At 45.9% G+C, this 18,871-nt stretch overlaps 1 protein-coding gene across 1 annotated transcript; it reads right to left on the reverse strand.

The window, feature by feature from the left end:
* Window positions 1-4,433: 4,433 nt before the first annotated feature.
* LOC126440380 (uncharacterized) lies at window positions 4,434-5,489 on the reverse strand. Its single transcript, XM_050090665.1, has one exon. The coding sequence runs from the start codon at window positions 5,487-5,489 to the stop codon at window positions 4,434-4,436; it is 1,056 nt and encodes a 351-aa protein (XP_049946622.1).
* Window positions 5,490-18,871: the final 13,382 nt, after the last annotated feature.

Consider the following 18,871-nt stretch of genomic DNA (forward strand, 5'->3'; position numbering starts at 1 on the left):
TCACTGCCAGTCTGGGAGCTAAAAGAAATAATATTATTTTACTATTATTTTACCGCTTCCTTGCGGTATGCTCGACTATATTGTAAGTCGTTTAAATACGCAGCGGCAGCGGCTCTTCGTTCTCCACGCAGCTCAGCACCACAGATAATATTTATATAACTGAAAAATGTCTCAACAGGATGGGATAATATGCAAGCAAGCTTAACAATAAATAATACAAGTTTTCATTTAAACAACTCTATTAAAACCTTTAAATATCTCAGTGATTACAGACCTTTGTGAATTCGCACGTAATGGCGTACATTGCTTAGTCTCGACAAAAGAATGCTACACTAGCGTTCGCTACTACGACACAGGATATCTTACTCGTTCGACTCCCAGATGAAGAAGACAAAGAAATTGCTATTCGTCACGTATTATATACTAGTTACTTATTTTAATCTTTGTTCGACATTTATCGTCTGTGGCGGTTTCATTACTCGCCGACGCAGATATTCTCAGAAATAAATAATAAAAAAAATACATAATTTTATACAATAACACAATATGATACATATAATTTTCTCGTTACTACATAATATGTTGTTTTTGTTTCTTACTAGACGTTACAACTAGATACATCTAGTGGACCCACTATATCCATTGCACATTTTTCAAATACTGTTTCAGCTGTGTCTGTAATTTCTAAAGGCATCCTTGTTTTCATTTGTGTGTTTTTGTTCTTTTGACATGATAGACACTTCCTAATATAATTTTCAATGTCCCGCTTCATTCCGCGCCACTGCTTGTACGCTTTTATCCTCTCGAATGTCCTATGCATTCCCTGGTGCCCTCCCAAGGGATTATCGTGCATCTCCTTTAATATACTTTCCTTTTCTTCGGGGCTAATTTCCTCATTACTATTTGTCTCTTGGTCTATCTCACCTGACACTTGCGCTTGCCGCACGTTTACGGAACTCTGTTCCGCCTTTTCTTGTGCTACTGAGGTTCTTTCTGCCTCCACATTTCGCTTTAAACTTGTCTCTTCCTTTCCTTCCTGCCTTATCCGGCTTAACGCGTCCGCATTACTGTTTAGCCTTCCTGGCTTATATACTACCTCGTAGTCGCACTCTTCGAGCTTCAGTCTCCACTTTAGGAGCCTCGAACTCGGATCCTTCACACTAAATATCCATGTTAGTGGCTTATGGTCTGTCACCACTGTGAATTTTCGCCCATACACGTATGGTCTAAACTGTTTTACCGCGTACACTATAGCCAACAACTCTTTTTCCGTTGTACTATAGTTCAGTTCTGCTTTGTTCAGTGGTCTGGATGCATATGCAATCGGCAAGTCTTCGCCAATCTTTTTCCCTTGCGATAACACGGCTCCCAACGCTGCGTTACTCGCATCCGTTGTGATTATAAACGGTTTCGTAAAGTCGGGATACTGAAGTAACGGAGGATTCACTAATTTCTCTTTCAGTTCCTCGAACGCATTCTTCTGTCGTTCTCCCCATTGGTATTCTACTCCTTTCTTTAAGAGTTCATGGAGAGGTTTCGCAATTTTGCTGAAATTTGCAATGAAACGTCGATAGTAACCTATCAATCCTAGAAACCCTTTTAGTTCTTTTGTTGTTCTCGGCTGTGGGAAGAACTTCACCTTCTCCACCTTTGCCATATCCGGTGATATTCCCTTGTCCGTGATACAATGACCTAGGAAGATTACCTCCTTCCTCAGAAATTCACACTTGTCCGGTTGCAACTTCAAATTGTGCTCTCGCAACCTGTCAAATATTTCCCGGAGTTTTTCGTTATGCTCCTGCAGGTTTTTCCCATAACATACTATGTCGTCCAAATAGACAAAACATTTAACACCTTGTAAACCTGCCAATACTGTGTTCATTAGTCTCTGGAAACATCCTGGGGCTCCTTTCAGTCCCATCGGCATTCTTTTGTATTCGTAATGCTGATAGTTTGAGCTGAATGCCGTTTTCTCTCTGTCCTTCTCGTCCGTCAATATTTGATGGTACCCGCTTGCAAGGTCAAGCGTCGAGAAGTACTTGGCTTGCCCTAATTGATCCAGGATATCGGAGATATTCGGCAGTGGAAATGCATCGCCTACCGTGATGTCATTTAATTGTCGGTAGTCCACTACTATTCTCCACTTCTGCTTGCCACTTGCATCCAACTTCTTTGGAACTAACAGTAACGGTGCGTTCCATGCGCTCTTGCTTTCGACAATTATGTCATCCTTCAGCATTTGTTCTATCTGCTCTCTTAGCACTTCCTTTTGCGCTTCAGGGATCCTGTACGGTCTAGCGTTCACTACCTTCCCCGCGTGTTCCGGCGCAATCGGTATTCTATGTTTCACTGCAGAAGTATAGGACAGTTTGTCCCCCGGTAGATGAAATACATCTCCGTACTCCGTGCAGACCTCTGCTAGAGCGCTCTTTTCTTCGACATTCAAATGATCCATTCTGAGTTGCCTTCGCAACACACTAGCACGACTTTCCGTCTTACCTACTGCTTCAGTGCTACATTTTACTTCGCGTACTTTCGCTATTCTTTCTAACTCTTCCGTTACTAATCTTACATTTTCTAGTCGAACTCTGTCCTCTGACACGTTTAATGCACGTACTATGCATTTCCCATTTCGCACTTTTACTAATGACTCAGGTACATGTACCCCTTGTGCAATCTCCTGCCTCGGTATGACCATTTCTCTTTCGATTCCCCGTGGTACCTTTCCGTCCACTTCCAACAACATTATTCTTTCTTCCCGGGGCCCTATCTCCCCGCCTATTTCTGAATCTGCTTCTATCTCTTGTCCCTTTGGTTCTTCCTCTACTACTAAGGGTATATCTCGCCCTTTTAGTCTTATTACTTTACCCGCATAGTCCAGCTTGACTCTATGCTGTGTTAAGAAATTTCTCCCTATCAATCCGTCGTACGGAATGTCTAGACCTCTACCGTACACGTGAAATTTCTGTCTCACCTTTTCAGATCCGTCTATACTTAAGTTTATTTGTACCGTGCCTATTGTGCTAACGGCTTCACTCGTTACACCTTTTAACCGAAGCTTTTCTGTTTCATTGATTCCCAGCCTACTCTTTACCGGAATGCTCGTCCTCTTTAACAAACACAATTGTGCTCCTGTGTCTATTAGCAACTTTAAGTACTTCTTTAGTTCTACGCAGTACAACATTACCACGTCGTTTTCTGTTGCACAGTCGATTACCCTCACTATGGGTTTACCTATTGCAACAAGGCCCGACTGCGCGGCCTTGCCGCCTCTTAGTTTCCCTGTACTACCTTTCCTGTTTTGCTCGATACTGGCACCCTGCCATTTCTCCAGGCGTGCCAGGGCCCTTCGTGGCAGTCTTTCGCGTAGTGGCCCTGCCGCTTACACTTAAAGCATGCAACATCTTTTACTCTTGTGCACGGAACTCCGCAGTTCCCTGGACTTTACCCGCATAGTCCAGCTGGACTCTATGCTGTGTTAAGAAATTTCTCCCTATCAATCCGTCGTACGGAATGTCTAGACCTCTACCGTACACGTGAAATTTCTGTCTCACCTTTTCAGATCCGTCTATACTTAAGTTTATTTGTACCGTGCCTATTGTGCTAACGGCTTCACTCGTTACACCTTTTAACCGAAGCTTTTCTGTTTCATTGATTCCCAGCCTACTCTTTACCGGAATGCTCGTCCTCTTTAACAAACACAATTGTGCTCCTGTGTCTATTAGCAACTTTAAGTACTTCTTTAGTTCTACGCAGTACAACATTACCACGTCGTTTTCTGTTGCACAGTCGATTACCCTCACTATGGGTTTACCTATTGCAACAAGGCCCGACTGCGCGGCCTTGCCGCCTCTTAGTTTCCCTGTACTACCTTTCCTGTTTTGCTCGATACTGGCACCCTGCCATTTCTCCAGGCGTGCCAGGGCCCTTCGTGGCAGTCTTTCGCGTAGTGGCCCTGCCGCTTACACTTAAAGCATGCAACATCTTTTACTCTTGTGCACGGAACTCCGCAGTTCCCTGGACTTTACCCGCATAGTCCAGCTGGACTCTATGCTGTGTTAAGAAATTTCTCCCTATCAATCCGTCGTACGGAATGTCTAGACCTCTACCGTACACGTGAAATTTCTGTCTCACCTTTTCAGATCCGTCTATACTTAAGTTTATTTGTACCGTGCCTATTGTGCTAACGGCTTCACTCGTTACACCTTTTAACCGAAGCTTTTCTGTTTCATTGATTCCCAGCCTACTCTTTACCGGAATGCTCGTCCTCTTTAACAAACACAATTGTGCTCCTGTGTCTATTAGCAACTTTAAGTACTTCTTTAGTTCTACGCAGTACAACATTACCACGTCGTTTTCTGTTGCACAGTCGATTACCCTCACTATGGGTTTACCTATTGCAACAAGGCCCGACTGCGCGGCCTTGCCGCCTCTTAGTTTCCCTGTACTACCTTTCCTGTTTTGCTCGATACTGGCACCCTGCCATTTCTCCAGGCGTGCCAGGGCCCTTCGTGGCAGTCTTTCGCGTAGTGGCCCTGCCGCTTACACTTAAAGCATACAACATCTTTTACTCTTGTGCACGGAACTCCGCAGTTCCCTGGTAAATTACACTGTGGACATCTCCACTCTCGTAACCCTCCATCGGTTTCTCTATCATTCCCTCTGAATTCCCTTACATCTATCGGGTGAACTTTCGTTAACCGCACCCAGCATTCCATGTCTGTGTGTCCCGGCCTGTCACACCCATAGCAAAAGTTTGTAAATTCTTTACCTGTCATGGCTCGTACTCTATGCTCTGGCCTGCTTTTCCTACACTTGCTCGCTATGTGACCTCTCAGCCCACAATTGAAACATCTCAACTCTTTACTTTCTCTCATGTTTTTTACAGCTTCCTTATTTCGAGTGTACGTTATCCTCGGGGCTAGTCCCCGCTCTCTCATGGACAATATCGCACTCTCCTCCTGCAGTGCCAACTCCACTGCTGCTGCCAACGTGATTTCATCGCCTCTACTTCTCACTATTGTTTGTATTCTGTCATTACTTAAACCCTGTATAAAACACGCTCTTCCTAAGGAGTCAACTAGTTCTATTGCACCTTTCAAGTTTTCTCTGGCCGTAACTCTGTTTACCGCTTCGCGAAAGTCTCCCTGCATTTCATTAATTCTGCTTGCCCACATTGCTATCGGTTCCCCTTGTCCCTGTCTGGCTTGGAAAATTTTACATGCGTAGTAGTCTATAGTACGCTTACTGGCATAATTTTCTTCTAAAACGTGTTTCACCTCTTGCCACGTACCTGTGCGTTCACGCACCAGCAATCTCGACCTGGCCTCACCGGTTATCTTTGCTCTCACGAACTTCAATAACGTTTCGTGTTCCTCAGGCTTTACTAATTCAAAAGCTGCATCTACATTTTCGATAAATTCTCTTAAATCCTTCTTGTTCCCTTCGAACACTTTCGACACAATACATAGGGCCTCTTTCACTGACATCTTACCACTAGTGGAGGATGACGCAACTTCATTAGTTAGGGGCATCTTAACTAAGTTAACACTTTACACAACAAAATACAATATTCTTAATACAGTTTTAAAATTACCGCTTCTTTTGTGGTGCGCCGTCTGCTCTCTTGGCTCGCGTCGTCCTGCGCTGCTTCGCGCTCTCCTTGTGCCCGCGCTGTCCCGCGCTGCTCCGCGCTCTCTTTGTGCCCGCGCTGTCCCGCGCTGCCCCGCGCTGTGTCTGCGCCCGCACTGTCCCGCGCTGCTGCGATGCGCCGGCCGCCGCTCTGTGGGCTGTGCCGACCCCGTCGCTCTCCTCGGTTGCCGCTGCTACGGCTGCTGCCGCTTCTGCTGCTGCTCGGCCCGGACCCCCGGACTCGAACGCTGGCTGTTTAGGCACCTCTGTGCCTCGTCGCTCCGCGTCGCGCTGCCGCTGTCCTGCGTTGCCCTGCACCCGCGAGGACTACCTTTCTGGACTCTGACGTACTGGTGCTACTAATGCTGAAAGTTGCGAGTCGCCACAACTTCCTGCCAATTGCCACAGTCGCTGTAGCAAAATCTAATGTCTCTGCCTCCTATTTGCCTATGCGCCTTTGTGATAACCCCACACCTGGCACCAAAAAGTTTTTATTTATGTCGCGTCCCAAGCGTGGGTATTGCGAGGGATTGAGCGACACGGTTCGTGGATGGGATTTTAGCCGGTTGACCGTAATGAGAGGGAGACTTTTGATCTGGCTAAGATGTAATAATCCCTGGTTTTCACAAGGCTAGGAAGGTGATAGAAATTAAAGTCGTGATAACTTTAACAAATTGCAGTTTATTCTAAGTGAATACAAATCGCCCTATCTGACGGTGGTTGCACTCACAGGAAGGCCAAGTCTAATACAGAGACGGTGACTGACTCCACCGTTCCGACTGCCTACTAGAAGGTCTGCAACGTTTCTTAACACCCTACGTTAGAGTCCCGCGGCTACGCCCTGACGCTCTCCAGCGACTATCTCCGGCTGCCTGCCTACAGCCCGTTCCCCAGCCCAAGTCGGCTGCTGCTATCTAACTCTTCGCCCTCACCACACAAAACTTAGCTGCCCAGAGCGGCGTGCTCTCGGGTTTTGTTAACGTTTCCCCTCCGACTCCGCCAGCGCTTGGCCTGACGTAGCGTCGAAGGCAACGTGCCCTTATTTGGTAGCGTTAAAACATTGTTGTTGCTATTGTTCTTCAGAGGCTGAGTGGAGGGGCAGAGGCGCCTCTCCCTATATGGCCACGCACTGCGTCCTGAGCCCTTCATTGGCTCCTCGTGATGTAGTGCGGTCCCCACCAAGGGCCCTATTTCTTTCTCTCTCCACTCCCAGACCTCTCTCTCTAGCCAGGAATGCTTACTGTTGATATTCTTAATTGAATGCTTATCATGAGTCCCTGCACAGACCCTCGTTTGTATCTACCGGCTGTTTACTTTCTTATCAAAGCACCCAGCTGCCCTGCAGCTCGAGTGCCGCCACGGCTGGCCCTTCTGCCACGGCTGGCGTCCCACGCTACAATTTTAACTTCGTCCCACGTACTATTCTTAAGGTACTGCAATTAGACTTGGCTTGTTCCTGCGGTTACAACAAATAGACCCTTGGATTCAAATCCCCTGGTGGACGATGTAATGAATCGCGACGCATTTTGTGTGTTCCACGGCATTAAGAGGCTCTGAACGTTACAATTAACTGTCAGTTTCGCGTCGGATTCGAAAAACTAGACTCACAGGAGAACGACCATAAGGTTCCCGAGATAGCAATAGACCCTTGGAGACAAGCCGGCTGGAGGACGATGTATTGAATCGCGACGCAATTTGTGTGTTCCATCGTCATTAAGAGGTTCTGTACGTTACAATTAAATGTCAGTCTTGCGTCGGATTCGGAAAACTAGACTCACAGGAGAACCACCATGAGATGACCGACACAGCTATAGACCGTTGGAGACATTGGGGCTAGAGGACGATGCATTGAATCGCGAAGCAATTTGTGTGTTCCATTGTCATTAAGAGGCTGTGAACGTTATAATTAACTTTCAGTTTTGCGTCGGATTCTTAAAGCTAGACCCACAGGATAATGCCGATGAGGTGCCCTAGGCAGCAATAGACCTTTGGAAACATGTCGGCTGGGGGACGATGTATTGAATCGCGAGGGAATTTGTGTGTTCCATCGTCATTAAGTGGCTCTGAACGTTACAATTAATTGTTTGTTTTGCGTCGGATTCGGAAAACTAGACTCACAGGAGAACCACCATGAGATGACCGACACAGCAATAGACCGTTGGAGACATTGGGGCTAGAGGACGATGCATTGAATCGCGAAGCAATTTGTGTGTTCCATTGTCATTAAGAGGCTGTGAACGTTACAATTAACTGTCAGTTTTGCGTCGGATTCGAAATACTAGACTCACAGGACAACGACCATAAAGTGCCCGAGGCAGCAATAACCCTTGGAGACAAGTCGGCTAGAGGACGATGTACTGAATCGCGGCGCAATTTGTGTGTTCCATCGTTATTAAGAGGCTCTGAACGTTACAATTAACTGTCCATTTTGGGTCGGATTCGAAATACTAGACCATTAGGTGCGCGAGGCTGCAATAGACCTTGGAGACAAGTCGGCCGGAGGACGATGTACTTAATCTCGACGCAATTTGTGTGTTCCATCGTCATTAAGACGCTATGAGCGTTTCAATTAATTGTCAGTTTTGCGTCGGACTCGGTAAACTAGACTCACAAGAGAACCACCATGAGATGACCGACACAGCAGTAGACAGTTGGAGACATTTGGGCTAGAGGACGATGCATTGAATCGCAACGGAAATTGTGTGTTCCATCGTCATTAAGAGGCTCTGAACGTTACAATTAATTGTCAGTTTTGCGTCGGATTCGGAAAACTAGACCTACAGGAGAACCACCATGAGATGACCTACACAGCAATAGACCGTTGGAGACATTTGGCCTGGAGGACGATGCATTGAATCGCGAAGCAATTTGTGGGTTCCATGGTCATTAAGAGGCTCTCAACGTTACAATTAACTGTCAGTTTTGCGTCGGATTCGAAATACTAGACTCGCGAGAGATCGACGATAAGGTGCCAAAGGTATCAATAGAACCTTGGTGACAAGCCGGCTTGAGGACGATGTATTGAATCTCGACGCACTTTGTGTGTTCCATCGATATTAAGAGGCTATGAACGTTACAATTAATTGTCAGTTTTGCGTTGGATTCGAAAAACTAGACTCAGAGAAGAACGACCATAAGGTGCCAGAGGTAGCAATAGGACCTTGGAGACAAGCCGGCTGGAGGGCGATGTATTGAATCGCGACGCAATTTGTGTGTTCCATCGTCATCAAGAGCCTCTAAACATTACAATTAATTGTCAGTTTTGCGTCGGATTCGAAAAACTAGACTCACAGGGTCACCATAGGTTGCCCGAGGTAGCAATAGACCCTTGGAGTCAAATCCCCTGGTGGACGATGTATTGAATCACGACGCAATTTGTGTGTTCCATCGTCATTAAGAGGCTCTGAACGTTACAATTAACTGTCAGTTTCGCGTCGGATTCGAAATACTAGACTCACAGGAGATCGACGATTGGGTGCCAGAGGTAGCAATAGACTTTTGGAGACAAGGCATCTGGAGGACGATGTATTGAATCGCGAAGCAATTTGTGCGTTCCACGTCATATAGAAGCTCCGAACGTTACAATTAACTGTCAGTTTAGCGTCGGATTCGAAAAACTAGACTCATTGGAGAACGACCGTAAGGTGCCAGAGGTAGCAACAGACCCTTGGAGACAAGTCGGCTGGAGGACGATATATTGAATCTCGACGCAATTTGTGTGTTCCATCGTTATTAAGAGGCTCCAAACGTTACAAATAACTCTCAGAATTGCGTCGGATTCGAATAACTAGTCTCACAGGAGAACGACTAAAAGGTTCCCGAGGCAGCAATAGACCCTTGGAGACAAGTCGGCTGGAGGACGATGTATTGATTCTTGACGCAATTTGTGTGTTCCGCCGTCCTTAGCAGGCTCTGAACGTTACAATGAAATGTCAGTTTAGCGGCGGATTCATAATACTAGACTCACAGGTGAACAACGATAAGGTGCCATGGAGACCAGCCGGCCATAGGACGATGTATTCAATCGCGACGCAATTTGTGTGTTCAACCGTCATTAAGAGGCTCTGATCGTTACAATTAACTGTCAGGTTTGCATCGGATTCCAAATACTAGACTTACAGGAGAACGACGATAAGGTGCCGAGGTAGCAATAGACACTTGGAGACAAGCCGGCAGGAGTACGATGTATTGAATCCCTACGCAATTTCTGTGTTGCATCGACATTAACAGACTCTGAACGTTACAACTAACTGTCAGTTTTGCGTCAGATTCGAAATACTGGACTAACAGGAGAACGACGATAAGGTGCCAGAGGTAGCAATAGAACCTTGGAAACAAGCCGGGTGGAGGACGATGTATTGAATCGCGACGCAATTTGTGTTCCATGCTTATTACGAGACTCTGAACGTTACAACTAACTGTCAGGTTTGTGTCGGATTCCAAATACTAGACTCACAGGAGAACGACCGTAAGGTGCCAGAGGTAGCAACAGTCCCTTGCAGACAAGTTGGCTGCAGGACGATGTGATGAATCGCGACGCAATTTGTGTGTTCCATCGTCGTTAGCAGGGTCGGAACATTACAATTAAATGTTATTTTTGCGTCGGATTCGAAAAACTAGAATCACAGGGGAATAACCATGAGGTGACCGACACAGCAATATACCCTTCGAGACATTTGGGCTTTAAGACGAAGCATTGAATCTCGACGCAATTTGTGTGTCACATCGTCATTAAGAGGCTCTGAAAGTTACAGTTAACTGTCAGTTTTGCGTCGGATTCGAAAAACTAGACTCGTAGGAGTACGATAATAACGTTTCCGAGGCAGCAACAGACACTTGGAGACAAGTCGGCTGAAGGACGATGTATTGAATCGCGACGCAATTTTGTGTTCCATTGTCGTTAGCAGGGTCGGAACATTACAATTAAATGTTATTTTTACGTCGGATTCGAAAAACTAGACTCACAGGGGAACAACCATAAGGTGACCGACACAGCAATATACCCTTGGAGACATTTGGGCTGGAGGACGATGTATTGAATCGCGACGCAATTTGTAAGTTCCATCGTCATTACGAGGCTCTGAACGTTACAATTAAGTGTAAGTTTTGCGTCGGATTCGAAAAACTAGACTCGCAGGAGAACGACCATGAGGTTCCCGAGGCAGCAACAGACACTTGGAGACAAGTCGGCTGGAGGACGATGTATTGAATCGCGACGCAATTTGTGTGTTCCATCGGCATTAAGAGGTTCTGAACGTTACAATTAACAGTTAGTTTTGCATCGGTTTCGAAAAACTAGACTCAAAGGAGAACGACCAAAGGGCGCCCGAGGTAGCAATAGACCTTTGGAGACAAGTCGGCTGGAGGACGATATATTGAATCTCGACGCAGTTTGTGTGTTCCATCGTCATTAAGAGGCTCTGAATGTTACAATTAACTGTCAGTTTTGCGTCGGATTCGAAATACTAGACTCACAGGAGAACGACGATAAGGTTCCCGAGATAGCAATAGACCCTTGGAGACAAGTCGGCTGGAGGACGATGTATTGAATCGCGACGCAATTTGTGTGTTCCATCGGCATTAAGAGGTTCTGAACGTTACAATTAACTGTCAGTTTTGCGTCGGATTCGAAATACTAGTTCACAGGAGAACTACCATAAGGTGCCCGAGGCAGCAATAGACCCTTGGAGACAAATCGGCTGGAGGTCGATGTATTGAATCGCGACGCAATTTGTGTGTTCCATGGTCATTAAGAGGCTCTGAACGTTTCGATTAAATTTCAGTTTCGCGTCGGATTCGAAAAACTAGACTCACAGGAGAACGACCAAAGGGTGCCCGAGGGAGCAATAGACCCTTGGAGAGAAGTCAGCTGGAGGACGATGTATTGAATCTCGACGCAATTTGTGTCTTCCATCGTCATTAAGAGGTTCTGAACGTTACAATTAACTGTCAGTTTTGCGTCGGATTCGAAAAACTAGACTCACAGAAGAACCACTATGAGATGACCGACACAGCAATAGACCGTTGCAGACATTTGGGCTAGAGGACGATGCATTGAATCGCGACGCAATTTGTGTGTTCCATGGTCTTTAAGAGGCTCTGAACGTTACAATTATTTGTCAGTTTTGCGTCGGATTCTAAAAACTAGACTCACAGGAGAACCACCATGAGATGACCGACACAGCAATAGACCGTTTTAGACAGTTGGGCTAGAGGATGATGCATTGATTCGCGACGCAATTTGTGTGTTCAATGGTCATTGAGAGGCTCAGAACGTTACAATTAATTGTCAGTTTTGCGTCGGATTCGAAAAACTAGACTCACAGGAGGACCGACACAGCAATAGACCGTAGCAAACATTTGGGATAGAGGACGATGCATTGAATCACGACGCAATTTGTGGGTTCCATGGTCATTAAGAGGCTCTGAACGGTTACAATTAACTGTCAGTTTCGCGACGGATTCGAAATACTAGAGTCACGGGTGAACGACCATAAGGGGCCCGAGGCAGCAATAGACCCTTGGAGACAAGTCGGCTGGAGGTCGATGTATTGAATCGCGAAACAATTTGTGTGTTCCATCGTCATTATGAGGCTCTGAACAATATGATTAACTGTCAGTTTTTGTCGGATTCGGAAAACTAGACTCACAGGAAAACCACTATGAGATGACCGACACAGCAATAGACCGTTGCAGACATTTGCGCTAGAGGACAATGCATTGAATCGCGACGCAATTTGTGTGTTACATGGTCATTAAGAGGCTCTGAACGTTACAATTAATTGTCAGTTTTGCGTCGGATTCGGAAAGCTAGACTCACAGGAGAACCACCATGAGACGACCGACACAGCAATAGACCGTCGGAGACATTTGGGCTAGAGGACGATGCATTTAATCGCGACGCAATTTGTGTGTTCCATCGGCATTAAGAGAAATTGAAGGTTATAATTAACTGTTAGATGCGCGTCGGATTCGAAAAACTAGACTCACAGGAGGACCATAGTGTACCCGAGGTAGCAATAGACCCTTGGAGACAAGTCGGCTGGAGGACGATATATTGAGGCTTGACGCAATATGTGTGTTACATCGTCATTAAGAGGCTCCGAACGTTACAATTAACTGTCAGTTTTGCGTCTGATTTGAAATACTAGACTCACAGGAGAACGACGATAAGGTGCCAGGGGTAGCAATAGTTCCTTGGAGACAAGCCGGCTTGAGGACGATTTATTGAATCGCGAAGCAATTTGTGTGTTCCATCGTCATTAAGAGGCTCTAACATTACAATTAACTGGAAGTTTTGAGTCGGATTCGAAGAACTAGACTCACAGGAGAAGCACCGTGAGAAGACCGACACAGCAATAGACCGTTGGAGACAGTTGTGCTAGAGGACGATGCATTAAATCGCGACCCAATTTGTGTCTTCCATTGTCATTAAGAGGCTCAGAACGTTACAATTAACTGTCAGTTTTGCGTCGGATTCAAAATACTAGACTCACAGTAATAGGCAGCAATAGACCCTTGGAGACAAGTCGGCTGGAGGTCGATGTATTGAATCGCGACGCAATTTGTGTGTTCCATCGTCATTAAGAGGCTCTGAACGTTACGATTAACTGTCAGTCTCGGTTCGGATTCGAAATACTAGACTCACAGAAGATCGACGATTAGGTGCCAGAGGTAGCAATAGTTCCTTGGAGACAAGCCGGCTTGAGGACGATTTATTGAATCGCGAAGCAATTTGTGTGTTCCATCGCCATTAAGAGGCTCTGAACATTACAATTAACTGGAAGTTTTGAGTCGGACTCGAAAAACTAGACTCACAGGCGAACGACCATAAGGTGCCCGAGGCAGCAATAGACCCTTGGAGACAAGGTATCTGGAGGACGATGTATTGAATCGCGAAGTAATTTGTGTGTTCCACGTCATTAAGAGGCTCTGAACGTTACAATTAACTGTCACTTTGCGTCGTATTCGAAAAACTAGACTCACTGGAGAACGACAATAAGGTTCCCGAGATAGCAATAGACCCTTGGAGACAAGTCGGCTGGAGGTCGATGTATTGAATCGCGACGCAATTTGTGTGTTCCATGGTCATTAAGAGGCTCTGAACGTTTCGATTAAATTTCAGTTTCGCGTCGGATTCGAAAAACTAGACTCACAGGAGAACGACCAAAGGGTGCCCGAGGGAGCAATAGACCCTTGGAGAAAAGTCAGCTGGAGGACGATGTATTGAATCTCGACCCAATTTGTGTCTTCCATCGTCATTAAGAGGTTCTGAACGTTACAATTAACTGTCAGTTTTGCGTCGGATTCGAAAAACTAGACTCACAGGAGAACCACCATGAGATGACCGACACAGCAGTAGACCGTTTTAGACAGTTGGGCTAGAGGATGATGCATTGAATCGCGACGCAATTTGTGTGTTCAATGGTCATTGAGAGGCTCAGAACGTTACAATTAATTGTCAGTTTTGCGTCGGATTCGAAAAACTAGACTCACAGGTGGACCGACACAGCAATAGACCGTAGCAAACATTTGGGATAGAGGACGATGCATTGAATCGCGACGCAATTTGTGGGTTCCATGGTCATTAACAAGCTCCGAACGTTTCAATTAACTGTCAGTTTTGCGTCGGATTCCAAAAACTAGACTCACAGGAGAACCACCATGAGATGACCGACACAGCAATAGACCGTTGGAGACAGTTGGGCTAGAGAACGATTCATTGAATCGCGACGTAATTTGTGCGTTCCATGGTCATTAAGAGGATCTGAACGGTTACAATTAACTGTCAGTTTCGCGACGGATTCGAAATACTAGAGTCACAGTTGAACGACCATAAGGGGCCCGAGGCAGCAATAGCCCCTTGGAGACAAGTCGGCTGGAGGTCGATGTATTGAATCGCGAAACAATATGTGTGTTCCATCGTCATTATGAGGCTCTGAACATTACGATTAACTGTCAGTTTTTGTCGGATTCGGAAAACTAGACTCACAGGAAAACCACTATGAGATGACCGACACAGCAATAGACCGTTGCAGACATTTGGGCTAGAGGACAATGCATTGAATCGCGACGCAATTTGTGTGTTACATGGTCATTAAGAGGCTCTGAACGTTACAATTATTTGTCAGTTTTGCGTCGGATTCTAAAAACTAGACTCACAGGAGAACCACCATGAGAAGTCCGACACAGCAATTGACCGTTGGAGACAGTTGGGCTAGAGGAGGATTCATTGAATCGCGACGCAATTTGTGCGTTCCATGGTCATTAAGAGGCTCTGAACGGTTACAATTACCTGTCAGTTTCGCGTCGGATTCGAAATACTAGAGTCACAGGAGAATGACGGTAAGGTGCCAGAGGCAGCAATAGACCCTTGGAGACAAGTCGGCTGGAGGACGATGTATTGAATCGCGACGCAATATGTGGGTTCCATCGTCATTAAGAGGTTCTGAACGTTACAACTAAATGACAGTTTTGCGTCGGATTCGAATAACTTGTCTCACAGGAGAACGCCTAAAAGGTTCCCCGAGGCAGCAATAGACTCTTGGAGACAAGTTGGCTGGAGGACGATGTATTGATTCTCAGCTTAATTTGTGTGTTCCGTCGTCGTTAGCAGGCTCTGAACGTTACATTTAACAGTCAGTTTTGCGTCGGATTCTTAAAACTAGACTCACAGGAGATCGACAATAAGATGGCCGAGGCAGCAATAGAACCTTGGTGACAAGCCGGCTTGAGGACGATGTGTTGAACCTCGACGCAATTTGTGTGTTCCATCGTCATTAAGAGGCTCTGAACGTTACAATTAACTGTCAGTTTTGCGTCCGATTCGAAATACTAGACTCACAGGAGAACGACCATAAGGTGCCCGAGGCAGCAGTAGACCCTTGGAGACAAATCGGCTGGAGGTCGATGTATTGAATCGCGACGCAATTAGTGTGTTCCATCGTCATTAAGAGGCTCTGAACGATTCGATTAAATATCAGTTTCGCGCCGGATTCGAAAAACTAGACTCAAAGGATAACGACCATAGGGTGCCCGAGGTAGCAATAGACCCTTGGAGACATGTCGGCTGGAGGACGATATATTGAATCTCAACGCAATTTGTGTGTTCCATCGTCATTAAGAGGCTCTGAACGTTACAATTAACTGTCAGTTTTGCGTCCGATTCGAAATACTAGAGTCACAGGAGAATGACGGTAAGGTGCCAGAGGCAGCAATAGACCCTTGGAGACAAGTCGGCTGGAGGACGATGTATTGAATCGCGACGCAATACGTGGGTTCCATCGTCATTAAGAGGTTCTGAACGTTACAACTAAATGACAGTTTTGCGTCGGATTCGAATAACTTGTCTCACAGGAGAACGCCTAAAAGGTTCCACGAGGCAGCAATAGACTCTTGGAGACAAGTTGGCTGGAGGACGATGTATTGATTCTCAGCTTAATTTGTGTGTTCCGTCGTCGTTAGCAGGCTCTGAACGTTACATTTAACAGTCAGTTTTGCGTCGGATTCTTAAAACTAGACTCACAGGAGATCGACAATAAGATGGCCGAGGCAGCAATAGAACCTTGGTGACAAGCCGGCTTGAGGACGATGTATTGAACCTCGACGCAATTTGTGTGTTCCATCGTCATTAAGAGGCTCTGAACGTTACAATTAACTGTCAGTTTTGCGTCCGATTCGAAATACTAGACTCACAGGAGAACGACCATAAGGTGCCCGAGGCAGCAGTAGACCCTTGGAGACAAATCGGCTGGAGGTCGATGTATTGAATCGCGACGCAATTAGTGTGTTCCATCGTCATTAAGAGGCTCTGAACGATTCGATTAAATATCAGTTTCGCGCCGGATTCGAAAAACTAGACTCAAAGGATAACGACCATAGGGTGCCCGAGGTAGCAATAGACCCTTGGAGACATGTCGGCTGGAGGACGATATATTGAATCTCAACGCAATTTGTGTGTTCCATCGTCATTAAGAGGCTCTGAACGTTACAATTAACTGTCAGTTTTGCGTCCGATTCGAAATACTAGACTTACAGGAGAACCACCATTAGATGACCGACACAGCAATAGACCGTTGGAGACAGATTGGCTAGTGGACGATTCATTGAATCGCGACACAATTTGTGTGTTCCATCGCTATTAAGAGGCTCTGAACGTTACGATTGACTGTCGGTTTTGCGTCGGATTCCATAATCTGGACTCACAGGAGAACGACCATAAGGTGCCAGAGGCAGCAATAGACCCTTGGAGACAAGTCGGCTGGGGGACGATGTATTGAATCTCGACGCAATTTGTGTGTTCCAGCGTCATTAAGAGGCTCTGAATGTTGGAATTAACTGTCAGTTTTGCATCGGATTCGAAAAACTAGGCTCACAGGAGAAGCACCGTGAGAAGACCGACACAGCAATAGACTGTTGGAGACAGTTCTGCTAGAGAACGATGCATTGAATCGCGACCCATTTTGTGTGTTCCATGGTCATTAAGAGGCTCAGAACGTTACAATTAACTGTCAGTTTAGTGTCGGATTCGAAATACTAGACTCACAGGAGAACGGGCATAAGTTGCCCTAGGCATCAATAGACCCTTGGAGACAAGTCGGCTGGAGGTCGATGTATTGAATCGCGACGCAATTTGTGTGTTCCATCGTCATTAAGAGGCTCTGACCGTTACGTTCGAAATACTAGACTCACAGGAGAATGACGATAAGGTGCCAGAGGTAGCAATAGACCCTTGGAGACAAGCCGGCTGGCGGACGATGTATTGAATCGCGACACAATTTCTGTGTTCCATCGACATTAAGAGGTTCTGAACGTTACAATTCACTGTCAGTCTTGCGTCGGATTCGAAAAACTAGACTCACAGGAGAACCACTATGAGATGACCGACACAGCAATAGACCGTTGCAGACATTTGGGCTAGAGGACGATGCATTGAATCGCGACGCAATTTGTGTGTTCCATGGTCTTTAAGAGGCTCTGAACGTTACAATTATTTGTCAGTTTAGCGTCGGATTCTAAAAACTAGACTCACAGGAGAACCACCATGAGATGACCGACACAGCAATAGACCGTTTTAGACAGTTGGAATAGATGATGATGCATTGAATCGCGACGCAATTTGTGTGTTCCATGGTCATTGAGAGGCTCAGAACGTTTCAATTAATTGTCAGTTTTGCGTCGAATTCGAAAAACTAGACTCACAGGAGAATCGACACAACAATGGACCGTAGCAAACATTTGGGCTAGAGGACGATGCATTGAACCGCGATGAAATTTGTGGGTCCCATGGTCATTAACAAGCTCTGAAGGTTACAATTAACTGTCAGTTTCGGGTCGGATTAGAAAAACAAGACTCACAGGAGAACGACCACAGGGTGCCAGAGGTAGGTATAGACCCTTGGAGAGATGTCGGCTGGAGGACGATATACAGAATCCCGACGCAATATGTGTGTTCCATCGTCATTAAGAGGCTCTGAATGTTACAATTAACTGTCAGTTTTGCGTCGGATTCGAAATACTAGACTCACAGGAGAACGACGATAAGGTGCCAGGGGTAGCAATAGTCCCTTGGAGAAAGGCGCCTGGAGGACGATGTATTGAATCGCGACGCAATTTGTGTGTTCCATCGGCATTAAGAGGTTTTGAAGGTTATAATTAACTGTTAGTTGTGCGTCGGATTCGAAAAACTAGACTCACAGGAGTAACATAGTGTACCCGAGGTAGCAATAGACCCTTGGAGACAAGTCGGCTGGAGGACGATATATTGAATCTCGACGCAATATGTGTGTTACATCGTCATTAAGAGGCTCTGAACGTTACGATAAACGGTCAGTTTTGCGTCCGATTCTTAGAATTAGACTCACGGGAGTACGACGACAATGTGTCAGAGGCAGCAATAGACCCTTGGAGACACATCGGCTGGCGGACGATGTATTGAATCTCGACGTAATTTGTATGTTCCATCGTCATTAAGAGGCTCTGAACGTTAGAATTAATTGTCAGTTTTGCGTCGGATACGAAAATTTGACTCACAGGAGAAGCACCTTGAGAAGACCGACACAGCAATAAACCGTTGGAGACAGTTCTGCTAGAGGTCGATGCATTGAATCGCGACGAAATTTGTGTGTTCCATGGTCATTAAGAGGCTCAGAACGTTAGAATTAACTGTCAGTTTAGCGTCGGATTCGAGATACTAGACTCACAGGAGAACGGGCATAAGTTGCCCTAGGCATCAATAGAC

Source organism: Schistocerca serialis, unplaced genomic scaffold (genome assembly GCF_023864345.2).
Source record: "Schistocerca serialis cubense isolate TAMUIC-IGC-003099 unplaced genomic scaffold, iqSchSeri2.2 HiC_scaffold_1362, whole genome shotgun sequence".
In the NCBI taxonomy this organism is placed as follows: domain Eukaryota; kingdom Metazoa; phylum Arthropoda; class Insecta; order Orthoptera; family Acrididae; genus Schistocerca; species Schistocerca serialis.